At 49.1% G+C, this 26,360-nt stretch overlaps 1 protein-coding gene across 1 annotated transcript in view; it reads left to right on the plus strand.

Moving 5' to 3' along the window:
* RTEL1 (regulator of telomere elongation helicase 1) overlaps nucleotides 1–26,360 on the plus strand; it is a 258,104-nt gene that overhangs the window by 178,738 nt on the left and 53,006 nt on the right. The window contains exons 29-32 of the mRNA XM_060230590.1: nucleotides 1,211–1,418; nucleotides 9,263–9,400; nucleotides 14,159–14,272; nucleotides 23,659–23,904. Of these exons, the coding sequence (XP_060086573.1) occupies nucleotides 1,211–1,418; nucleotides 9,263–9,400; nucleotides 14,159–14,272; nucleotides 23,659–23,904 (706 nt within the window). The remainder of the gene's footprint in view (nucleotides 1–1,210; nucleotides 1,419–9,262; nucleotides 9,401–14,158; nucleotides 14,273–23,658; nucleotides 23,905–26,360) is intronic.

A 26,360-nucleotide genomic window follows, 5' to 3' on the forward strand; every position in this document is an offset into this window, starting at 1 on the left:
CCCTCCCCCCCTCCCCTCCCCTCCCCTCCCCTCCCCTCCCCTCCCCTCCCCTCCCCTTCCCTTCCCTTCCCTTCCCTTCCCTTCCCTTCCCTTCCCTTCCCTTCTTTCTGACAGAAAGCACAGGAACCCAGTTCCAGCTGGCGAGCGTCTGGGGTGTGTGGCCTAATATGCAAATGAATTCTTGCTGGACTTTTTCTACAAAAAAGCCCTGTGTGAAACAATGGTGCCATCAGGGGGTGTGGCCTAAGATGCAAATGAATTCTTGCTGGACTTTTTCTACAGAAAAAACCTGTGTGAAACAATGGTGCCATCAGGGGGTGTGGCCTAAGATGCAAATGAATTCTTGCTGGACTTTTTCTACAAAAAAGCCCTGTGTGAAACAATGGTGCCATCAGGGGGTGTGGCCTAAGATGCAAATGAATTCTTGCTGGACTTTTTCTACAAAAAAGCCCTGTGTGAAACAATGGTGCCATCAGGGGATGTGGCCTAAGATGCAAATGAATTCTTGCTGGACTTTTTCTACAAAAAAGCCCTGTGTGAAACAATGGTGCCATCAGGGGGTGTGGCCTAAGATGCAAATGAATTCTTGCTGGACTTTTTCTACAAAAAAGCCCTGTGTGAAACAATGGTGCCATCAGGGGATGTGGCCTAAGATGCAAATGAATTCTTGCTGGACTTTTTCTACAAAAAAGCCCTGTGTGAAACAATGGTGCCATCAGGGGATGTGGCCTAATATGCAAATGAATTCTTGCTGGACTTTTTCTACAAAATAGCCCTGTGTGGAACAATGGTGCCATCAGGGGGTGTGGCCTAATATGCAAATGAGTTCCCGCTGGGCTTTTCCCTACCGAAAAAGCCCTGTTTGCTGGGGTTCTTTGGTTTTAGGGATGGGATTACATGGGTTTTATGGATTTATATTGTTTTATACTATTATACAGTATTCCATTGGGATTTTTAAAATGTATGGACCTGTTTTATAGCGATGTAATTGATGGACCTTTTAAAATCGATGTCATTGTTCATTGATGTCAACTGCTTTGAGCTTTTAATCACAGATAAGGGGCATACAAATTAAATTAAATAAATAGCTCTCTTTTCCCCAAGCTGGTCGTTCACCAAAGAGAGCTTGATCAGAGGCTGCAAGCCGAAAGCTGATCTTGTCGTTGACTTCCACTCGCTTCCTCTCTTTCTGGAGTTATGGCTGCAGGAGGCCAATTACTTCGGAGAGCCCCTGGAGCCCAAGAAATCCAGGTCTGCCGCCTTCATCGCCGCGGTCAAGCGATCCCTCAGCCAGCTGAACTTCGACCGGTTTTCCCAGGCGCTCCAGCACTACAAGAAGACGAACGACTTCGACGCCATGTTGTCCCAGATGAGCGCCCTTTTCGCAGAAGACCCAGAGAAGCGCATCCTGTTGCGTGGTAAGACTTGCAGCCCCAGCGGCCGTGTCCTACGGGCCTTGGCTTCTTTCTTCCACGGGAAAAAATCCAGCTGCTCCCTTTGTATGTGGCTGCCTTTGGGGCAGCTTTCTTTCTTTTCTTTTTTTTAAACAATGCATACTTTATTATGAAATATTAACAAATACAATAAAAAGTAAAGCAAACAACAGCTATCGTTACAGAGATTAAGATACTCAGGATATATATTGTAACCACTAGCGTGTAAAAGACGAGGTAAGTGTAAAGGTGAGTTATTGAGATGAGTCACTCGTAAGTGGGTTTTTTATAGAATCATAGAGTTGGAATGGACCTCTATGGTAATTTAGTCCAACCCCCTGCACACTGCAGGAAACTCACAAAGACCTCCCCCTAAATTCACAGGATACTCATTGCTGTCAGATGGCCATCTAGCCTCTGTTTAAAAGCCTCCAAGGAAGGAGAGCCTATCACCTCCCAAGGAAGCCTGTTCCACTGAGGAACCGCTCTGTCAGGAAGTTTCCATAGAGTTGGAAGGGACCTCCAGGGTTATCTAGTCCAACCCCTTGCATAATGCAGGAAACTCACAAACACCTCCCCCTAAATCCACAGGATCCTCATTGCTGTCAGATGGCCGTCTAGCCTTTGTTGAAAAGCCTCCAAGGAAGGAGAGCCCACCACCTTCCGAGGAAGCCTGTTCCACTGAGGAACCGCTCTCATGGTCACGAAGTTCTTCCTAATGTTGAGCCAGAAACTCTTTTGATTTAATTTCAACCCATTAGTTCAGGTCATATGTAGATTTGGAAGAAAGGATATTCTTCCCGACATGAAGTTTAATACGGGCCCAGATAGAAATAAATTTATTATAAATTCTTCCCGAATCGTTGTAATTATGATTCACTACCATTGAAATTTTGTGCATTATGAATTGGTCCCAGATCTTGTCATACCAGACTGATGTGGAGGGGAGGGAAGGGAATTTCCAAGCTGAAGGATTGTGAGACAAGCTGCAGCTACGAGAATGATAATCAAGGCCTTATGTAAGAAAAATCGGAGGCCATCATCCCAGAGGTTCAAGAGCATTAATTCCGGTGTCATCTGTGAAGTAATTATGGAAATTTGTTATGTAAAAGAGGTAAAGTAGTCCCATGTACAAGCACCAGTCATTTCCGACTCTGGGGTGACGTTGCTTTCACAGCGTTTTCACGGCAGACTTTTGACGGGGTGGTTTGCCATTGCCTTCCCCAGTCATCTACACTTTCCCCCCAGCAAGCTGGGGACTCGTTTGACCGACCTCAGAAGGATGGAAGGCTGAGTCAACCTCGAGCAGGCTACTTGAAAACCCAGCTTCCGCTGGGGTCGAACTCAGGTCGTGAGCAGAGGGCTCCGACTGCGGTACTGCAGCTTTACCACTCTGCGCCACGGGGCTCTTCTTATTTGTTGTGTAACCTCATGCCAACATCAGGATATAATTGGGCAATCCCACCAGCAGTGCAGATAAGTACCTGTAGGCGCACAGTTTTTCCAGCATACTGGATTGATTTTTGTGGCAGCTTTTAAAAAACAAATTTCGAATCCCTGAGCGACAGACTTATATGGAACGAACAACTTGTCTTGATGGGAGATTGCATAAGGCTTCCGGCATCGCAGTTAACGTGTGTGGGTGCATCATGTGCTTTTGAGTTGCTTCCAACTTACGGTGGTCCTATGAATTAATGACCTTTCAAACATCTTTGCTCAGGTCTTGCAAAGAGAGCCAGCTTGGTGTAGTGAGACTTCTCAAACATCCTTGCTCAGGTCTTGCAAAGACAGCCAGTTTGGTGTAGTGAGACTTCCCAAACATCCTTGCTCAGGTCTTGCAGAGAGAGCCAGTTTGGTGTAGTGAGACTTCCCAAACATCCTTGCTCAGGTCTTGCAAAGAGAGCCAGCTTGATGTAGTGAGACTTCCCAAACGTCCTTGCTCAGGTCTTGCAAAGAGAGCCAGTTTGGTGTAGTGAGACTTCCCAAACGTCCTTGCTCAGGTCTTGCAAAGAGAGCCAGCTTGGTGTAGTGAGACTTCCCAAACGTCCTTGCTCAGGTCTTGCAAAGAGAGCCAGTTTGGTGTAGTGAGACTTCCCAAACAACCTTGCTCAGGTCTTGCAAAGAGAGCCAGTTTGGTGTAGTGAGACTTCCCAAACGTCCTTGCTCAGGTCTTGCAAAGAGAGCCAGCTTGGTGTACTGAGACTTCCCAAACGTCCTTGCTCAGGTCTTGCAAAGAGAGCCAGTTTGGTGTAGTGAGACTTCCCAAACATCCTTTTTTTTTTTTTGTAGCAGGAACTCCTTTGCCTATTAGATCACACTGCCCTGATGTAGCCAATCCTCTTGGAGCTTACAGTAGGCCCTGTCCTAAGAGCCCTGTAAGCTCTTGGGGGATTAGCTACAGCAGGAGGGTGTGGCCTAATATGCAAAGAAGTTCCTGTCACACAAAAAAGCCCTGATCATCACTGATATAATCATCAAACTGGGAGCCACGGCTGTTGAGTCGATCCATCTCCTGTTGGGTTTTCCTTTCTTCCTGTTGCCTTTGACTTGCTGTAGCACGATTGTCTTTTGCCATGTCTCTTGCCTTCTTGTGATGTGACCAGAGCACGATAGCCTCAGTTGAGACACTGCAGCTGCTACGGAGAATTGTGGCTTGGGTTGTAAAAGCCACTGATGTGTCTTATTTGGCCGTCCACAGTCTCGTAAAACTCCCTTCCAACGCAGCAGTTCAAACAAATCCACTTTTTTCCCCCAGACAGCTTAATAGGGCACTCTGAATAGAATTTATTTCACCTCTCTGTTTTGAATAAGGCCTCAAGGAATGTGGCGGCTCATGTTTAATCATGGGTGACGGGGGCTTCCATTGATGCAACACGAATGCGCTTGGAGCTGTCCGATTGTGGGAAAGCGGGTGCAAGTTAAGCATCTGCATCATCTCAGTTTGAGAGTCAGAAGGCGCAGGCGAGCACATCTGCTCGCTGCCCCAAATATGCTGAAAGTATCCTTCCCAAGCTGTGCGGCTCTCAGAACTTTGACTGTCCTCCCAGGCACTTTTCTCATAAGAACATAAAAGAAGCCATGTTGGATCAGGCCAATGGCCCCTCCAGTCCAACACTCTGTGTCACATAAGAACATAAGAGAAGCCCTGTTGGATCAGGCCAATGGCCCCTCCAGTCCAACACTCTGTGTCACATAAGAACATAAGAGAAGCCCTGTTGGATCAGGCCAATGGCCCATCCAGTCCAACACTCTGTGTCACATAAGAACATAAGAGAAGCCCTGTTGGATCAGGCCAGTGGCCCCTCCAGTCCAACACTCTGTGTCACAGAAGAACATAAGAGAAGCCCTGTTGGATCAGGCCAGTGGCCCCTCCAGTCCAACACTCTGTGTCACAGAAGAACATAAGAGAAGCCCTGTTGGATCAGGCCAGTGGCCCCTCCAGTCCAACACTCTGTGTCACAGAAGAACATAAGAGAAGCCCTCTTGGATCAGGCCAATGGCCCATCCAGTCCAACACTCTGTGTCACATAAGAACAAAAAAGAAGCCATGTTGGATCAGGCCAGTGGCCCATCCAGTCCAACTCTCTGTGTCACATAAGAACATAAGAGAAGCCTTGTTGGATCAGGCCAGTGGCCCCTCCAGTCCAACACTCTGAGTCACATAAGAACATAAGAGAAGCCATGTTGGATCAGGCCAGTGGCCCCTACAGTCCAAGACTCTGTGTCACATAAGAACATAAGAGAAGCCCTGTTGGATCAGGCCAGTGGCCCCTCCAGTCCAACACTCTGTGTCACATAAGAACATAAGAGAAGCCTTGTTGGATCAGGCCAGTGGCCCATCCAGTCCAACACTCTGTGTCACATAAGAACATAAGAGAAGCCATGTTGGATCAGGCCAATGGCCCATCCAGTCCAACACTCTGTGTCACATAAGAGAAGACCTGTTGGATCAGGCCAGTGGCCCCTCCAGTCCAACACTCTGTGTCACATAAGAACATAAGAGAAGCCTTGTTGGATCAGGCCAGTGGCCCCTCCAGTCCAACACTCTGTGTCACATAAGAACATAAGAGAAGCCCTGTTGGATCAGGTCTTGGCCCATCCAGTCCAGCACACTGTGCCACACAGTGACCAAAAAACCCAGGTGCCATCAGGAGGTCCATCAGTGGGGCCAGGAGACTAGAAGCCCACACACTGTGGCCCCCCAAGCACCAAGAATACAGAGCATCCCTGCCCCAGACATAAGAATGTAAGAGAAGCCATGTTGGATCAGGCCAATGGCCCATAAGAACATAAGAAAAGCCCTGTTGGATCAGGCCAATGGCCCATCCACTCCAACACTCTTTGTCACACTGTGGCCAAAAAACCCAGGTGCTATCAGGAGGTCCATCAGTGGGGCCAGGACACTAGAAGCCCTTCCGCTGTTGCCCCCCAAGCACCAAGAATACAGAGCATCACTGCCCCAGACATAAGAGAAGCCATGTTGGATCAGGCCAATGGCCCATCCAGTCCGTGTCACACAGTGGCCAAAAAAATCCAAGTTGCATCAGGAGGTCTATCAATGGGGCTAGAAGTCCTCCCAGTGTGCCCCCCAAGCACCAAGAATACAGAGCATCACTGCCCCAGACATAAGAACATAAGAAAAGCCATGTTGGATCAGGCCAGTGGCCCCTCCAGTCCAACACTCTGTGTCACACAGTGGCCAAAAAACCCCAGGAGCCATCAGGAGGTCCATCAGTGGGGCCAGGACACTAGAAGCCCTCCCACTGTGCCCCCCCCCAAGCACCAAGAATACAGAGCATCACTGCCCCATACATAAGAACATAATGGCCCATCCAGTCCAACACTGTGTGTCATACAGTGACCAAAAATACCCAGGAGCCATCAGGATGTTCACAAGTGGGGCTAGAAGCCCTTCCACTTTGCCCCCCCCTCCCAAGCACCAAAAATACAGAGCATCACTGCCCCAGACAGAGAGTTCCAACAATATGCTGTGGCTAATAGCCACTGATGGACCTCTGCTCCAGATGCTTATCCAATCCCCTCTTGAAGCTGGCCATGCTTGTAGCCGCCACCACCTCCTGTGGCAGTGAATTCCACATGTTAATCACCCTTCGGGTGAAAAAGGACTTCCTTTTATCTGTTCTAACCTGTCTGCTCAGCAAGCAGTCTTCTCCCAGGAGACCAGCCTCATGTTCTGATTCAGGACCCCAGCTGCAAATTCAGCCCTTCTCTTTTACCATGTTCCCAGGCTCCTGGTTCCTGCACATCTGCTGCCCACATGGGTGTCGGTTCTCCTCTGGCACCACGGAGGCAGCTGCTCCCAAAGCATCTTTTTTTAAAAAATCTGGCCAGCCAATCAGAAGCCCACCTGGGCAAAAGGAACATCTGGCCTAGAGTTGCCAAGTCCAATTCAAGAAATATCTGGGAACTTTGCGGGTGGAGCCAGAAGCAAGGTTGTGACAAACATAATTGAGCTCCAAAGCGAGTGCTGGCCATCACGTTTAAAGGGACGGCACACCTTTTAAATGCCTTCCCTCCACTGGAAATAACGAAGGATAGGGGCACCTTCTTTTGGGGCCCATGAAATTGGATTCCCTGGTCCAATCTTTTTGAAACTTGGAGGGTATTTTGAGGAGAGGCGTCGGGTGCCATGCTCCAGATTTGGTGCCTCTACCTCAAAAAACAGCCCCCCTAGAGTCCCAGATACAGATCAATTTTCTATTATACCCTATGGGAATCGGTCTCCATAGGGAATAAGAAGTGCCCAGCAGACATTTCCCTCCCGCTGCCCGCTTTCTGATGACCCTGAAGCAGGGGGAGGGCCTCCAAACCAGGGATCCCCTGCCCGCACCTGGGGATTGGCAACCTTGATCTGGCCCCATCCAGTTTCTAAAATTACTCGGTGGGCACCAGAAAGGTATGAACAAGGCACCGTTGTGCCCACGGGCCCCACGCTGAGGACCACTGCATCACATTCCAATTATCATGCCTTGTCATGATCCTGGGCCTAGTGAGGCCTACAGGCTCCAGAGGAGCCTGCCTAGGAGTTACTACAGAAAGCCTACATTTCCCAGGATCCCTTCCGTCCCAAGGTTTCGGAGCATAAAAGGGCCATGTGCAGACGGGGTGGGTTCTTTCCTGGAGAGGCTGCAGGCAGGGAGGCTCTCTGTCGAGAGGGATTGCAGACTGAGAAGGAGCGCTCTCTGGAGTAGGCAGTAGGAAGAGATCCCTCACCCAAGGGAAGTGTGGCGACTTTGGTATTAGAGCAGGGGATGTCTAGTTCGGGGTGGCCAAACTTGCTTAATGCAGGAGCCACCTAGAATAAACATCAGGTGGCTGAGAGCTGCAAGGGAGACAGACAAATAGATGGGGAGGGAGTTGGAGGTGGAAAGAAAGCAACTTTAACATTAAATGCACTCTCCAAGTTGCTGGCTGGCTTGGCTTGGAGAAGTGATTGAAAGAGAGTGCCTTCTCCAAGACAGCCAACAGGTTGGAGGGGGCTTCAAGAGCCACACAACATGTGTGAAAGAGCCGTAGATGGCTCCCGAGCCACAATTTGGCCACCCCTGGTCTAGTTAGTTGTGTCAGGGCTTTTGTTTAGTTGCACCCACCTTTACTGTATAGATATTTCACTGTTTTTACCCACTTATTATTTGAGCACTATAAATAAACTGTTGTTATACTGCCTGGGTCCTCACGTCACCTTGGTCACAGTTAAGAGGTATTTACTAATAAGGAAGAGACAGGGGTGGTTGGGCGATCTCTGTGCGCTCCCACGCAGATCCTTGGCAGAGTTTGAGAGCCAGTTTGGTGTAGTGGTTGAAGGTGCAGGCTCTTACCTGGGAGAACCGGGTTTGATTCCCCACTCCTCCACTTGCAGCTGCTGGAATGGCCTTGGGTTAGCCATAGCTCTGGCAGAGGTTGTCCTTGAAAGGGCAGCTGCTGTGAGAGCTCTCTCAGCCCCACCCACCTCAAAGGGTGTCTGTTGTGGGGGGAGAAGATATAGGAGATTGTAAGCCACTCGGAGTCCAGAGAGAAGGGCGGATTTTATATCTGCAGTTGTCGTCTTCTTCCTTCACTTGCAGCTGCTGGAATGGCCTTGGGTTAGCCATAGCTGTCGCAGAGGTTGTCCTTGGAAGGGCAGCTTCTGTTAGAGCTCTCTCAGCCCCACCCACCTCACATGGTGTCTGTTGTGGGGGGAGAAGATGTAGGAGATTGTAAGCTGCTCAGAGTATCTGATTCAGAGAGAAGGGCAGGGGATAAATCTGCAATCTGCAGAGGTGGCAGCCAGTAGAAGGTCATATGATTGGACATATGGACATATGAAGCTGCCTTCTACTGAATCAGACCCTCCTGGGTCCATCAAAGTCAGTATTGTCTACTCAGACTGGCAGCAGCTCTCCAGGGTCTCAAGCGGAGGTTTTTCACGCCTACTTGCCTAGACCCTTTTTAGTTGGAGATGCCGGGGATTGAACCTGGGACCTTCTGCTGCCCAAGCAGATGCTCTACCACTGAGCCACCATCCCTCCCCTGCTCTCCAGGGTCTCAAGCGGAGGTTTTTCACGCCTACTTGCCTGGACCCTTTTCAGTTGGTGATGCCGGGGATTGAACCTGGGACCTTCTGCTTCCCAAGCAGATGCTCTACCACTGAGCCACCTAGGCCCCTGCTGTGTGGCATGCCCCTGCCGCTGCTTGTGGCAGGCCCCTGCTTATGACATTACCAGAAGAAACCAGCAAATATCTAAGAGCCTGGTGGTGCCTTAACAGCATTCTGGCAGCGTGCGATCGTTCACTGCGGGCTTACCTTTGCTTCTCCTTTTGTACCCCAGAGTTTTACCAGTTCGTCCGACCGCAGCACAAGAAGCAATACGATGAAGCTTGCCGTAGGCAGACCGGAGTGGGCTGCGGCTACAAACCTGAGCATAGCCTCCCGCAAGAGGAGAGGTTGCTGCTAGCCGAGAACGCAGGTGAGGATGGTCTGCCTTTGAGAGCTGTTGTCTAGACCAGGGGTGTCAAACATGCAGTTCAGGGGCCGAATCAGGCCCCCGGAGGGTTCGTATCAGGCCCCTGAGCAACTGGCTGTCATCTTCTTCTTTCTCCCTCTCTCTTGCTTCCTTCTGCATCACAGCTTGCTTTGCAAGACTTGCTCAATCGCACAGGAGCTAAAGAGCAAAGCCTCTGTTTTCTTGATTGGCTGAGGCTCCTCCCTTAGGAGGAAGGGGGGAGGGAGAGCTTGCTTTGCCAGGCTCTCTCAATTGCACAGCAGAGCTAGTGAGCCAAGCCTCTCTTCCTTCTATTGGCTGAGGCTCCTCCCCCCCCCCCCCGACCCTGGGGAAGGAGGGAAAGAGCCAGAGAGCTTCCTTTGCCCAGTTCTCTGGATCCCATGGTAGAAATACAAAGAATGCACCTTTAAGACTAACAAGTGCTAATGTTTTAAGCATGTTTTAAGTTTTTTTAAAAAAAAACATATTTGTGTTTGTGTTCTTTATAAAATTTATATCTCTGCTACCTAATCTTAAATAGGTACACACATGGCCCGGCCCAACATGGCCTGGCCCAACCCGACATGCCCCGGCCCCTCGAGGTCTCATTTTTGTCAGATCCGGCCCTCATAACAAATGAATTTGATTCCCCTAGTCTAGACTGACAGTCTTTTGGAGTATATGACAAATATTGCACAGAATATCCTGCTGGCAGCTATAAGACTCACATCTCTGTTTGGAGACTCTTTGTTTCTAGCAGTTCTTGGCGTCCTACGTGTGAATGGAAGAAACTGCCAAGAAGTGACATCCCATGTTTAAAGGTTAGAGCAAAATTTAAGTCCAGCGGCGCCTTTAAGACCGACAAAATTTAATTTCGTGCATGCTCACGAGAGCTTATACCCGAAATAAAACTTTGTTTGGTGTCGTGGTTAAGTGCAGTCATATGAAGCAGAGATACAAATGGTAGCAGCAGATAGAATTCCCACGTCACTTTCAGTTTGGTGTAGTTGTCAAGAGCGCAGACTCTTATCTGGGAGAGCCGGGTTCGATTCCCCACTCCTCCACTGGCAGCTGCTGGAATGGCCTTGGGTCAACCATAGCTCTTGTGGGAGTTGTCCTTGAAAGGGCAGCTTCTGGGAGAGCTCTCTCAGCCCCACCCACCTCACAGGGTTTCTGTTTTTGTGGGGGTGGGTGGGAATGTAAAGGAGATTGTGACCGCTCTGAGATCCAGAGGAGAGGGCGGAATCCAGTATCTTCTTAACTTTGCTGGTCTTAAAGGTGCCACTGGACTCAAACTTGTTCTGTTGCTTCAGACCAATATTGGCTGCCCACTTAAAGGTTCATGGAGTTCTGCTTCTGCTTTCCTACTAACTGTGGACATTGAGTAATGAAACTGTGAAATCTTCACGAATCTGTGGTTGATTTTATGTAGGATCTTGGTGTTAATGATTCTGGTTGACCTGTTTGGGGTTTTGTGATGGATTGCTACATTACCTTTAATTTAGATTGTTGCCGATACCAAAAGTAATGACTTCATTTATCTGCATTACGTTTAATCCTTGATATTTATCGCTTGTCATCTCCCGTAATTAATTTATTTATGTTCAGCTGGATTAATCAATCTGTTACGGATTGCCTTTACCAATTAACTTAGCCCTGGTTTATTTTGCGTGAATTTATCAATTAATTCACTGGTTAATTCTGCTGGCTATTGTGCACATATTTCAATTACTGTAAGACTGTATATTGACTGAATTGAAAACAAATCAACCAGCATCATAATTTGTTGTTCAGTCACACAGTCAAGTCCGATTCTTTGCAACCCCATGGACAAAGTCACACCAGGCCCTCCTGTCTTCCACCATCCTCCGGTCTGCTCAAATTCATATTTGTTACATCAGTAACACTGTCCAGCCATCTCATCTTTTGCCGTCCCCTTCTTCTTTTGCCTTCTGTCTTTCCCAGCATCAGGATCTTCTCCAGCATCATCAGGCCCCTGTATAAATCGATGGTGCAGTCTCATTTGGATTACTGTGTACAATTCTGGTCACCGCACCTCAAAAAAGATATAGCATTGGAATAAGTGCAGAAAAGGGCAACTAGAATGATTAAAGGGTTGGAACACTTTCCCTATGAAGAAAGGTTAAAACACTTGGGGCTCTTTAGCTTGGAAAAATGTCAACTGCGGGGTGACATGATAGAGTTTTTACAAGATTATGCAGGTGACAGAAAAGGTAGAGAAAGAAGGACTTTTCTCCCTTTCTCACAATACAAGAACTCGTGGGCATTCAATGAATTTGCTGAGCAGTCAGGTTAGAACTGATAAAAGAAAGTCCTTCACCCAAAGGGTGATTAACGTGTGAAACTCACTGCCACAGGAGGTGGCGGCGGCTACAAGCATAGACAGCTTCAAGAGGGGAATGGATAAGCATATGGAGCAGAAGTCCATCAGTGGCTATTAACCACAGCTTATCGTTGGAACTACACCAGTTTGGTGTAGTGGTTAAGTGTGCGGACTCTTATCTGGGAGAACCGGGTTTGATTCCCCACTCCTCCACTTGCACCTGCTAGCATGGCCTTGGGTCAGCCATAGCTCTGGCAGAGGTTGTCCTTGAAAAGGCAGCTGCTGTGAGAGCCCTCTCCAGCCCCACCCACCTCACAGGGTGTCTGTTGTGGGGGAGGAAGGTAAAGGAGATTGTGAGCCGCTCTGAGACTCTTTGGAGTGGAGGGCGGGATATAAATCCAATACCTTCTTCTTCTTCTCTGTCTGGGGCAGTGATGCTCTGTATTCTTGGTGCTTGGGAGGGGCACAGTGGGAGGGCTTCTAGCCCCACTGGTGGACCTCTAGATGGCATGGGGGGTTTTTTGTCCACTGTGTGACACAGAGTGTTGGACTGGATGGGCCACTGGCCTGATCCAACAGGGCTTCTCTTGTGTTCTTATGTGACACAGAGTGTTGGACTGGAGGGGCCATTGGCGTGATCCAACATGGCTTCTCTTGTGTTCTTATGTGACACAGAGTGTTGGACTGGAGGGGCCATTGGCCTGATCCAACAGGGCTTCTCTTATGTTCTTATGTGACACAGAGTGTTGGACTGGATGGGCCACTGGCCTGATCCAACATGGCTTCTCTTATGTTCTTATGACACTCAGTATTGTTGGTCTGTTGGGGATTTTGTAGCTGAATGGGGTGTCTTTACAGAAGAAAAGGATGGTTTCAATTAATTTATGTATAAGTTCAGTGCTCAACTGCATTGGGACAGTTTTTATATTGGCATGAGATAGGAAGAAGGGCTTTACTGGTTTCAGAGTTTAGGTCTGAATTAGGTCAGGTTATTAAACCATGATTAAACTATATCTGCTTTTTTCCCCATCAAGGGCTTTAGATTCTTTTTATTTTAATTTGCTGAGTGTCTTTTTTGGATCCATCTTCTGGCTTGTCATGTGCTAAACGGAAGAAGCCAATCTCTCGCTCTCTCTTGAGAGTAGTTTCCTCTCTGTTGCTGCCTTAAAAAAAATGGTAAAGGTAGTCCCCTGGGCAAGCACCAGTCGTTTCCGACTCTGGGGTGACGTCGCATCACAACATAAGAACATAAGAGAAGCCCTGTTGGATCAGGCCAGTGGCCCATTCAGTCCAACACTCTGTGTCACATAAGAACATAAGAGAAGCCCTGTTGGATCAGGCCAATGGCCCATCCAGTCCAACACTCTGTCACATAAGAGAAGCCCTGTTGGATCAGGCCAGTGGCCCATCCAGTCCAACACTCTGTGTCACATAAGAACATAAGAGAAGCCCTGTTGGATCAGGCCAGTGGCCCATCCAGTCCAACACTCTGTGTCACATAGAACATAAGAAAAGCCCTGTGGGATCAGGCCAGTGGCCCATCCAGTCCAACACTCTGTGTCACATAAGAGCATAAGAGAAGCCATGTTGGATCAGGCCAGTGGCCCATCCAGTCCAACAGCCTGTGTCACATAAGAACATAAGAGAAGCCCTGTTGGATCAGGCCAGTGGCCCCTCCAGTCCAACACTCTGTGTCACATAAGAACATAAGAGAACCCCTGCTGGATCAGGCCAATGGCCCCTCCAGTCCAACAGCCTGTGTCACATAAGAACATAAGAGAACCCCTGCTGGATCAGGCCAATGGCCCCTCCAGTCCAACACTCTGAGTCACATAAGAACATAAGAGAAGCCATATATACACACTGTGGCTTTTTCATGGCAGTCTTTTTACGGGGTGGTTTGCCGTTGCCTTCCCCAGTCATCTACACTTTTCCCCCAGCAAGCTGGGGACTCATTTGACCGACCTCGGAAGGATGGAAGGCTGAGTCAACCTTGAGCCGGCTACCTGAACCCAGCTTCCGCTGGGATTGAACTCAGGCTATGAGCAGTGGGCTCTGACTGCAGTACTGCATGTCAAGAGTCACTCCATCTTGTTCCTCTTGTCATATGTATTCCATCGTATAATGCAATGCTATGCTTCAATGCTATGCTGCGGTTGCTATGCAGGTTTCCCGCTCTGCGCCGCAGGGCTGCTCTGTTCCTGCCTACCATCCTGCAGAAATTGGGTTTTCCATCTATTTCAGAATATTCTGCTGTTCCTTATGGATAAGAACAAGGTTTCATTGCTTGGACTTCTCTGCGCCTGGATTTTTTTAAATACGTTGTTTCCCTTCCAGCGTCTCAAAGAACACCCGTCTTCCTCCAGTCAATATCTGAGTCTTGTTTTCTTGGTTATCAGGAAAGGAATGTGAGAACAAAGCCACCTTCTCGAAGGGTTCGTCTGGACAGCTGAACTCTGAGCAGCATTTGAACAAAGGAGGAAGCCATCTAACTTCTGGGTCAGATGTCACAGGTACACATCTTGCCAAGAAGTAAAGTTTGGTGTAGTGGTTAAGTATGTGGACTCTTAACTGGGAGAACCGGGTTTGATTCCTCACTCCTCCACTTGCACCTGCTGGAATGGCCTTGGGTCAGCCATAGCTCTGGCAGAGGTTGTCCTTGAAAGGACAGCTGTTGTGAGAGCCCTCTCCAGCCCCACCCACCTTACAGGGTGACTGTTGTGGGGGAGGAAGGTAAAGGAGATTGTGAGCCGCTCTGAGACTCTTTGGAGTGGAGGGTGGGATATAAATCCAATATCTTCTTCATCTTCTTCTTCTTAAAAAGTAAATAAATAGGGGAATGGTTTTCCATTCTGGTGCGTCATTGAATGCATGACATACGTTGGTCTCCACCCCCCGCCTGTCTCAGGTTTGAGCCTCCACTTCAGATTTGCATGTTGCTAGTGACTTGAAGGGCTGTCCTATAGAGCAGCGGTCCCCAACCTTTTTGGCACCAGGGACTGGTTTTGCATAAGAACATAATGGCCCATCCAGTCCAACACTCTGTGTCACATAAGAGAAGCCATGTTGGATCAGGCCAATGGCCCATCCAGCACCTGCTAGTATGACCTTGGGTCAGCCATAGCTCTGGCAGAGGTTGTCCTTGAAAGAACAGCTGCTATGAGAGCCGTCTCCAGGCCCACCCACCTCACAGGGTGTCTGTTGTGGGGGAGGAAGGGAAAGGAGATTGTGAGCTGCTCTGAGACTCTGAGATTCAGAGTGGAGGGTGGGATATAAATCCAATATCATCATCATCAAGCCTTTCCAGAAGAAAAACCCTCCAGTATTTTGGGATGGGCAGTCGATAAGCTGGAGCAGTAAGGGGGGAGTATGTAAGCTATGCCATGGCTCTAGCATCTTGCAAAGGCAAAGGTAGTCCCCTGTGCAAGCACCAGTCGTTTTCAATTCTGGGGTGATGTCGCATCACGTTTTCACGGCAGACTTTTTATGGGGCTGTTTGCCATCGCCTTCCCCAGTCCTCTACACTTTCCCTCCAGCAAGCTTGGTACTCATTTTACCCACCTTGGAAGGCTGAGACAACCTCGATCCAGCTACCTGAAAAGCCAGTTTCCACTGGGATCGAACTCAGGTCATGAGCAGAGGGCTCCGACTCCAGTACTACAGCTTTACCACTCTGCGCCACGGGGCTCCTAGCATCTTGTAACAGCTTGCGTTTGTTTTGTTTTTCCCTGAGAAGAGTTTGTTAACCGTTCTGCAGAAAAAGGAGCAAGCATTTCCCATCAATTACATCAAACCCGGTTATTAGGAAACCTTTGGCCGGGGCCGCATGTGTGCCGATCTGTGGGTTCATTTTGCCCATCCCACACGTACGGTTTGTCTCTGCATATTGGCTGGGTTTGCCAGAATGGTCCATGATGTCTCTTAGAGCACTCCTTGTACCAGGCCATCCCCCCCACACTGTTCTGCAGAATTCACTGGCAGTTAGAGTGCCCTGCTTTTGCTTTTCATTTGATCCTTTGCCATGCTTTGTTTGAGGTCATTCTGAGAGAGCCGGTAACCTTACGTAGGCGTTTATTGCCAAGGTTTATGTAGGCATTTGCGCCTTTTGATAGAAGGACATTTCTTCCCTTTGTATGAGCTCATTAAGCCGGAAAATCCCAGGCTGAGAAGGAGCTGACAACTGAGCTTGGGAGCCCGTTTTCTTCAGTTTCCCAATATGGCCGCCTCGCAAGACTGAAAACAGGAAATTATCATTTTAAAAATAATTTATCAAGTCAGATGAGATCTGGGGGAAGCGGAGACTTCAGCTTTCATATGTGACGAAGTAAAGGGCAAGTGGGGAAACTGTGGGGGAGCTGCCATTAACTTTATTTAGAGACAGTTTGATGTAGTGGTTAAGTGTGCGGACTCTTATCTGGGAGAACTGGGTTTGATTCACCACTCCTCTACTTGCACCTGCTAGTATGGCCTTGGGTCGGCCATAGCTCTGGCAGAGGTTGTCCTTGAAAGGGCAGCTGCTGAGAGAGCCCTCTCAGCCCCATCCACCTCACAGGGTGTCTGTTGTGGGGGAGGAAGGGAAAGGAGATTGTAGGCCGCTCTCTGTCCTTGAAAGGGCAGCTGCTGTGAGAGCCCTCTCAGCCCCACCCACCTCACAGGGTGTCTGCTGTGGGGGAGGAAGGGAAAGGAGATTGTAGGCCGCTCTCTGACCTTGAAAGGGCAGCTGCTGTGAGAGCCCTCTCAGCCCCACCCACCTCACAGGGTGTCTGCTGTGGGGGAGGAAGGGAAAGGAGATTGTAGGCCGCTCTCTGACCTTGAAAGGGCAGCTGCTGTGAGAGCCCTCTCCAGCCTCACCCACCTCACATGGTGTCTGTTGTGGGGGAGGAAGGGAAAGGAGACACTAGGGCCGCTCTGAGACTCTGTCCTTGAAAGGGCAGCTGCTGTCAGGGCTCTCTCAGCCCCACCCACCTCACAGGGTGTCTGTTGTGGGGGAGGAAGGGAAAGGAGATTGTAGGCTGCTCTCTGTCCTTGAAAGGGCAGCTTCTGTCAGAGCCCTCTCAGCCCCCCCCCCCACCTCACAGGGTGTGGGGGAGGAAGATAAAGGAGATTGTGAGCCCCTTGAGACTCAGAGATTCAGAGTGGAGGGTGGGATATAAATCCAATATCATCGTCATTAAGCCTCTCCAGAAGAAAAGCCCTCCAGTATTTTGGGATGGGCAGTCGATAAGATGGAGCAGTAAGGGGGGGGGGGGTGCGTAATCCATGCCACGGCTCTAGCATCTTGTAAAGGTAAAGGTAGTCCCCCTGTAGAAGCAGCAGTCAGTTTCCCAATATGGCCCCCTCGCAAGACTGAAAATAGGAAGTGGAAATTATTTTAAAAATAATTTATCGAGTCCTATGAGATCTGGGGGAAGCGGAGACTTCAGCTTTCATATGTGACAAAGTAAAGGGCAAGTGGGGAACTGTGGGGGAGCTCTGAGACTCTGAGAGTCCTCTCAGCCGCACCCACCTCCCAGGGTGTCTGTTGGTGTTGGTGTAGTGGTTAAGTGTGCGGACTCTTATCTGGGAGAACCAGGTTTGATTCCCCACTCCTCCACTTGCACCTGCTGGAATGGCCTTGGATCAACCATGGCTCTCGTAGGAGTTGTCCTTAACAGGACAGCTTCTGTGAGAGCTCTCTCAGCCCCCATATAAAGGAGATTGTAAGCCGCTCTGAGACTGGTTAAGAGAGAAGGAACAGGGTATAAATCTGCTGTCATCTTCTGCTTCTTTGGTTGTTTGGCTATAAATTTATTTATAACCTGAATTTATGGATTGCCCAGTTCACAGGGCTCTAGGCGATGTACAACAATAAATAATATACAATCTGAACATGACTAAATGACATTAAAACCATTCAATGTGATCTTAAAGACAATTCCCAGGTGGTGTCCACAATTCAAAATTGTAAACCAGCTCCAGACTGTGTTGCCGCCTCCATGGGTAAGGGGGGAGGCCAGAGAAGCCACATGGTGTGCAGAGCAATCAAACCAACCGTTCTCTTTCTTATGCCTGCAAAAGAAAAACAGTGAATTCTGGTCAAAAGTTCAGGGCGACGCGGAGCATGGCGGACGCCTAAGGAGCGCTCTCCCGACGACCAGTCCCGATAACGCGATTCTGCTCCCTCCACTTTCAACCTGAACGCCCGGGCATGGGCAGAAAAAGCTCGGGGGGACTCAAGGCAACAGCAAAAACATCCTTAAAAGTCCAGAAGACCCTTACCTTCCCGCCGGTAAGTCCGGTCACGTCTGACGCTTCCCCCCGACCTACAGCGCCATCGACAATGGCGTCGGAAACCCCAGCCAACCCTGCCGAAAGCCCCCTCCTCACTACCCAAACATTCCAGGAAGCGATGGCTCGTTTGGAAGAGACCTTGGGTGATAAGATTTCAAAAGCCATCGCCCCCATTCAGTCTGAATTAAAAAAAAAAAAGGGGGGGAGGCCAGAAGAAGAAAGAGATGGAAGGGGTGGGGGGATGGGTGGCAGCCATTAGAGCTCATTGCTGTCCTCAACCAAAACCCTGGCAGGAGATCTCTGCCTTGAAGGCCCTGTGAATTGCATTAAATCCCACAGGGCCCTGATGTTACTTGGCAGAGAGTTCCAACGGAATGGAGCTAGGGCTTTTTTGACTGAGGACAGCTGGATGTCTTTGGGGCCAGGGATCATAAGAGAAGCCATGTTGGATCAGGCCAAATGGCCCATCCAATCCAACACTCTGTGTCACACAGTGGCCAAAAAAATTGTGTGTATATATATACACACACACACACACACACACACACACTGTGGCTAATAGCCACTGATGGACCTCTGCTCTATATTTTTATCTAAACCCCTCTTGAAGGTGGCCATGCTTGTGGCCGCCACCACCTCCTGTGGCAGTAAATTCCACATGTTAATCACCCACACAACAGATCCGCCACATGCTGCGCTCGGCCAAAGATATGAGAGATCCACTTTCAACCCCTGGAGTCTACAAAATACCCTGCTCCTGTGGTGCAGTCTACATTGGCACTACCCAACGCAGTATCAACACCCGTCTCACCGAACACAAGAGACACTGTCGCTTGTTTCAGCCAGAAAAATCAGCTGTAGCTGAACATGCACTTCAAGAAGGAGACCACGTCATCCACTTTGAAAGAACTGAAGTCCTTTCTACGGTCTCACATTATCATACCCGCCTGAACAGAGAAGCTATTGAGATTTACAAACACCAGCACAATTTTAACAGAAAGGAAGAAGGCATTTTCATCCACCAATCTTGGTACCCAGCTCTGCAAAACACCCTACAGGCTATAAATTGCAGAAATTCACAGAACAACCAGTACATTCCACAGAACAATCAGCACAGTCAACAACCATCTTCCTTTTCTTCACACCCTTTCCAACCCCCCCCCCCCCCCCAGCACAGAACAATGGTCACATTCAACAGCCAGTTTCCTTATCACTACCCTTCCAGGAAGCCCCACTAAACAATGGGCACATCCACAAACCTATTGCCCTTTCACCACACCCCCTCCAGCCTAGAAATAGCAGCTCTCCAGCAGCCCTGACCTCACTCAATGTACAGCAGCCAAGAAAGTCAGAGCGCCTGCTCCGGCTGCAACGCCACTGAGGACGTTCTCCGCAGCCGAGAACGAAACGTCTGGAAGAAAAACTTTCTCCAGTAGAACACGGCACTTGAGCTCGAAAGATTCTACAAACCCTAATAATGTTACCAGCCGTGAAAACCTGAAATCTTCGATAGGCTATCATGCTTTGGTGACATTATGATTGTACATAGGATAGAGGCTAATGATGAGCCCCTAAATGGTTTTAGCTTCCCATCATTAGCCTCTATCCTATGTATAATCATAAACCGCAATGGGAACCCACTCAACTTGACCTGATGCGTTTTGACCTAAACTGGTCTTCTTCAGAGGTCAGAAAAGTAAGTACACGTTTTGACTCATAATACAGAATACAATAAAACCATCGAACCATGCTGGACCACAAGGAAATTTAATGAAGTGACAAAGACTTAAAGATATTCTCGAGGCATCTTATTCTACAGCCATATGTCCTAATCAAGGGCATACATATTGCATCCAGTGTCTTTATTGTATGCCTCACCACACGATCCAGAATTGATCAAGGTAGATGTAAGGTCAGAGCCTATGTGCCAAGAGTCTTTTGTGGTCCAGCATTGTTCTATTGAAGTCGAGGGCGTTGGTGAAGTGGGCTTCACAGGTGAACGTATTGCTTCTTGGTATTGAGATGAATCCTCACCCATTCCCTTGATAACGAGGGTACTCCAGAAGATACAATTGGGCGGAACAAACTGCATCCTAGTCACACCCTGGTGGCCCCACCAGCCATGGTTTCCGACGCTCCTATGTCTGTCCAACAACGTGTTCTACCACTTCCCTCCAATGAGGGACTTACTCTCACAACAAGAGGGCAGAGTCCTACACCACGCTCCAGACCGCCTTCGGCTGACTGCATGGGGGATCTATTCCTAGAATTCCCTCAGGGAGTCAGACATATCTTGCTGAACGCAAGGAAACCGGCTACTAGGAAATCTTATAGTCTAAAGTGGAAACGGTTCACCACTTATGCGGTTGATCACAAATTCGACCCCTTTTCATCCTCCATGCCACAAATTCTATCCTACGCCCTCTCCGTATCTGAGAACGGGCTCACTTATTCTTCACTCAAGGTGCATTTAGCAGCCATCTCAGCCTTCCATCCTCATATAGAAGGGCACACGGTATTTTCTCACCCTGCTGCAAAATCCTTTCTAAAGGGAATCTTACATCTCCACCCTCCTGTTCGTCAGTTGTACCCGACTTGGAGCCTATCTTTGGTTCTGAGCCAACTTATGAAGACTCCTTTTGAACCCATGGCATCGATACCGTTACATCTGTTGTCATGGAAAACAGCAATACTTGTCGCACTCACTTCGGGAAAGAGAGCAAGTGACATATGTGCTTTTCGAGCGGACGCTCCTTACACAGTTTTTCACCACGATAGAGTAGTCCTTCGACCGGACCCCACTTTTCTCCCTAAGGTGGTGTCACCATTTCACATACAAAAGACAACCACGTTGCCTTCCTTCTTCCAGAATCCCACAGACAAGGGCCAGAAAGCCCTCCACAATCTGGATGTACGGAGAGCCCTTGCATACTATATTGACAGAACTAGCTCATACCGCAAGGACTCGAGACTCTTTGTTGCCTATGGCTCCCGCAAGAGAGGGCAACGAATCTCAACTCAGAGACTCTCGAAATGGCTTGTTGCTACCATTGACCTATGTTATAAGCTGGCTAAGCAACCCGCCCCAGAGCATTTAAAAGCTCACTCCACGAGAGCTTTATCTACATCTTCAGCCTTTTCCAAGGGCATATCCATGGAAGACGTCTGCGCTGCCGCAGTTTGGTCCTCCACATCGACTTTCGCCACGCACTACGCAGTCGACGTTCGTGCACGGCGAGACTCATCATTCGGTCAGGCTTACTCCGCTCCATCTTTGACTGAGTGAAGCTCACGGCCTCACCATCGGTAAGTCCCTTTCTTACTGTACTACCTACTTTCATTGACTGATATATATAACCTATGAAGTTCCCTTCCAGGACCAGCACCCACCTCCGTGCAGTTTAGCTTATCAGTCACCCATGTGTGGGACTGCACAGAGACCACGAAGAAGATAAACAGGTTTCTTACCTGTAACTTATGATCTTCGAGTGGTCATCTGTGCAGTCACACACGCCCGCCCAGCCATCCCCGCTGCTGGTTCCTCAAATTACCTAATGCTCTCCTAATTGCCACTTGACAGCGGCGGGAAAGAAACTGGGTGGGTGGAGCGCCTTCCCCCCGCTCCAGGCATGCGCAGTGGATGCCTGCTCCCTAGGGCGGGAGGGAACGCGCGCCAAAAATAACGCCTAGGCTAGCTTTTTAAATCTCCGACGTAGGGTTCGTCCTGGCGGCTAAACCCATGTGTGTGACTGCACAGATGAGCACTCGAAGATCATAAGTTACAGGTAAGAAACCTGTTTTTCTAATCTCCTTCTAATGAATGGTTACTCTCAGCTGCACCGGGGGAGTCAGCTTGGGTTGATTGGTTCTTCCGAGATGCCCGTTTTTGGTTTGTCATTAGCAGGCTGAGGGGGATTTATAAAGTTTCCCAAAACCGCTTTATTATTACTGTTTTCTTGGCAAAAAGCCGTCCTGCTTACCGGCTGGTGATTATGGTGTGATGTAAGTCGTATTATATTTTATAACGTTGTTGTTTTGTTTGCACCGGTCTGTTCTAAAACTGCCTGCCAGCTCAATAAAGTAATGTTTTTGCTTAGCTTTGAGTTGCGTTGCCTTGTCTGTCACTGTAAAGAAAACGCCTCGCTCTGTCTCGAGCTGAGGGGAGTGTTGGTTGTTACAATTGGTCTTAAAGGTGCAACTTGATGCTTGCTTTGTTCTAATCAGTGAGAGTTAGCTGAATACTGGCTGTCATGTAGCAGCAAACTTATGGCAACTCCTGAGGCTTTTCAAGTCAAGAGACGTTTCTGAGGTGATTTGCCATTTCTAGCCTCTGCCTAGCAACTCCGCTATGCCTTGGTGTTTTGCCATCCAGGTACTAACTAGGACCAACCCTTCTTGGCTTCCAAGCTAGGGCTACGGGTTCTAACCATCTCACGGCTCTATGGCTGCGGTCCAGCATGGCTGCCCTCTCCAGAAGTAGAAGATGATGATGATATTGGATTTATATCCTGCCCTGTACAATGTATCTCAGAGTGGTCACAATCTCCTATATCTTCTCCTCCCACAACAGACACCCTATGAGGTGGGTGGGGCTGAGAGGGCTCTCACAGCAGCTGCCCTTTCAAGGACAACTCCTGCGAGAGCTATGGCTGACCCAAGACCATTCCAGCAGCTGCAAGTGGAGGAGTGGGGAATCAAACCCGGTTCTCCCAGATAAGAGTCCGCACACTTCACCACTACACCAAACACCAACAGACACCCTGTGAGATGGGTGGGGCTGAGAGGACTCTCAGAGCAGCTCACAATCTCTATCTTCCTCCCCCATAACAGGCACCCCATGCGGTGGGTGGGACTGAGAGGGCTCTCACAGCAACTGCCGTTTCAAGGACAACTCCTGCAATAGCTATGGCTGACCCAAGGCCATTCCAGCAGCTGCAAGTGGAGGAGTGAGGAATCAAACCAGGTTGTCCCAGAGAAGAGTCCGCACATTTAACCACCACACCAAACACCAACAGACACCCTGTGAGGTGGGTGGGGCTGAGAGGACTCTCAGAGCAGCTCACAATCTCTGTCTTCCTCCCCCACAACAGACACCCCATGAGGTGGGTGGGGCTGAGAGGGCACTCACAGCAGCTGCCTTTCAAGGACAGAGTCTCAGAACAGCCTACAATCTCCTTTCCCTTCCTCCCCCACAACAGACACCCTGTGAGGTGGGTGGGGCTGAGAGGGCTCTCAGAGCAGCTCACAATCTCTATCTTCCTCCCCCATAACAGGCACCCCATGCGGTGGGTGGGACTGAGAGGGCTCTCACAGCAACTGCCCTTTCAAGGACAACTCCTGCAATAGCTATGGCTGACCCAAGGCCATTCCAGCAGCTGCAAGTGGAGAAGTGGGGAATCAAACCCGATTCTCCCAGATAAGAGTCCGCACACTTAACCACTACTCCAAAACTGGCTCTCATGTATTCTAGGCCACAGATGACACTGTATCCAGAGCAGCATTGATGCTGTCTCTCCCGATTGCCACAGGGAACTTTCATCCGTATTGTTTCCTGCCGAATTTGCTGGCACGATGAAGAACAGTCTCCCCGCAGTCCTTAACGTGCTCTCTGTTGGGCTTTTTTTCTCAGGAGGGAACAGTGCCGCCGCGCTCAGCAAGCCCTCCGGAAAAGTACCCAGTTTTCTGAAGGAGAGCCACAACGAGGCGATCCGCTCGGCGTACCTCAGCGAGCTCAGGACAGCTCTGGACAAAAGCAGCTTCAGCAGCTTCGTATCAGCCGCATCGGCGTACAAGAGGACGGACGACTACGATGCCATGGTGTCCGTGGTAGCAGCCCTCTTCACGGAGAAGCCGGAGAACTTTCATCTGCTGCAAAGCAAGTATTGGTGGGCCTCATTTGGAGTACTGTGTGCAGTCCTCCAAATGAGGGGAGGGACGGCGGCTCAGTGGCAGAGCATCTGCTTGGGAAGCAGAAGGTCCCAGGTTCAATCCCTGGCATCTCCAAAAAAGGGTCCAGGCAAATAGGTGTGAAAAACCTCAGCTTGAGACCCTGGAGAGCAGGGGAGGGACGGTGGTTCAGTGGTAGAGTATCTGCTTGGGAAGCAGGAGGTCCCAGGTTCAATCCCTGGCATCTACAACTAAAAAGGGTCCAGGCAAGTAGGCGTGAAAAACCTCCGCTGGAGACCCTGGAGAGCAGGGGAGGGACGGTGGCTCAGTGGTAGAGCATCTGCTTGGTAAGCAGGAGGTCCCAGGTTCAATCCCTGGCATCTCCAACTAAAAAGGGTCCAGGCAAGTAGGCGTGAAAAACCTCCGCTGGAGACCCTGGAGAGCAGGGGAGGGACGGTGGCTCAATGGTAGAGTATCTGCTTGGTAAGCAGGAGGTCCCAGGTTCAATCCCTGGCATCTACAACTAAAAAGGGTCCAGGCAAGTAGGCGTGAAAAACCTCCGCTGGAGACCCTGGAGAGCAGGGGAGGGACGGTGGCTCAGTGGTAGAGCATCTGCTTGGTAAGCAGGAGGTCCCAGGTTCAATCCCTGGCATCTCCAACTAAAAAGGGTCCAGGCAAGTAGGCGTGAAAAACCTCCGCTGGAGACCCTGGAGAGCAGGGGAGGGAGGGTGGCTCAGTGGTGGAGCATCTGCTTGGGAAGCAGAAGGTCCCCAGTTCAATCCCTGGCATCTCCAAAAAAGGGTCCAGGCAAATAGGTGTGAAAAACCTCAGCTTGAGACCCTGGAGAGCCGCTGCCAGTCTGAGAAGACAATACTGACTTTGATGGACTGAAAGTCTGATTCAGTAGAAGGCAGCTTCATATGTTCATATGAGTTCTGGTCACCGCACCTCAAAAAAGATATTATAGAGTCAGAAAAAGTGCAGAAAAGGGCAACTAGGATGGAATAAAGGGTTGAAACACTTTCCCTATGAAGGAAGGTTAAAACCCTTGGGGCTCTTTAGCTTGGAGAAACGTCGACTGAGGGGTGACATGAGAGAGGTTGACAAGATTATGCATGGGATGGGGAAGGTAGAGAAAGAAGGACTTTTCTCCCTTTCTCACAACACGAGAACTCGTGGGGCATTCAATGAAATTGCTGAGCAGTCAGGTTAGAACGGATAAAAGGAAGTCCTTCTTCACCCAAAGGGTGATTAACACGTGGCATTCACTGCCACAGGAGGTGGTGGCGGCGGCTGCAAGCATAGGCAGCATCAAGAGTGGATTGGATCAACATCTGGAGCAGAGGTCCATCACTGGCTTTTAGCCACAGCACATTGATGCAGCTCTCTGTCTGGGGCAGTGATGCTCTGTATTCTTGGTGCTTGGTGGGGGGGGGGTACAGTGGGAGGGCTTCTAGTGTCCTGGCCCCACTAGCGGACCTTCTGATGGCACCACTGTGTGACACAGAGTGTTGGATTGGATGGGCCATTGGTCTGATCCAACCTGGCTTCTCTTATGGTCTTATGTTGTGCGGGGTGATTTTGGTGGTTCTTTTCTTCCCACTTGAGCCTGAGTCAATGTCGCTCGGTGATAGGACCACAGTGCCCTTAAGGAGCTACCTGCCAGCCACAGCTGGACTCTTGATATGTAAACAGAAAACAGTTTAGTTTTTTAGTTTAGTTTATTTGCAATTTATATCCCGCCCTTCCCACCAGGTGGCTCAGGGAGGCTTACAGCATATAAAATCTAACATAAAAATATAAACATTTAAACATTTTACACAGTTAAAACATTAAAAACAGCTAGCCTTTATTGGCATAAAACAGATTTAGCAGTAAAATAGCAATATAAATAATATAAAATCCTAGATTATAGAGTACGTAGGGAGCTAATATACATAAAATAAGTAAAATATATGAGTCGAGTTTAGCCAAATTAAATAATTAAAACAAATAAAATGTGGTCATTCCAGAACCATTCTCTGTCGTATTTCCATGGGCTGTTGGAGAAATCTAGCCACCGTTAAAGTTACCTCAGCGCAAGTGTCACTTAAAAGTTTATGGACTTTGCCTGAATCAGCACAGCCCAACATATCTGCTAAGATACCTTTCAGGTATATACAACGAATGTACACTTCTAGACCTTTCGAACTTTCTCAGGTAGACTCTGATATGGCAGATTCGCACCCGTTGATTGCCCCATGTTTCTTGAGGTCATTTTGATTCACTTCCTCTGGAATTTCCAAACTGCATCCTGTAAGAGCATTTACTTGTGAAGAGTTTCATAAGAAACTGATTATTCCAAGACTCCTGTGAGCGCAAAGTACCCCTCTGTGGAGGAGGCTTGCCTGCATGTTTCATGGTTCTTATCTTTTCCTAATCAGTCTTTGCGGGGAAACAGCTTAT

Source organism: Heteronotia binoei, chromosome 2 (assembly GCF_032191835.1).
Source record: "Heteronotia binoei isolate CCM8104 ecotype False Entrance Well chromosome 2, APGP_CSIRO_Hbin_v1, whole genome shotgun sequence".
NCBI lineage: Eukaryota > Metazoa > Chordata > Lepidosauria > Squamata > Gekkonidae > Heteronotia > Heteronotia binoei.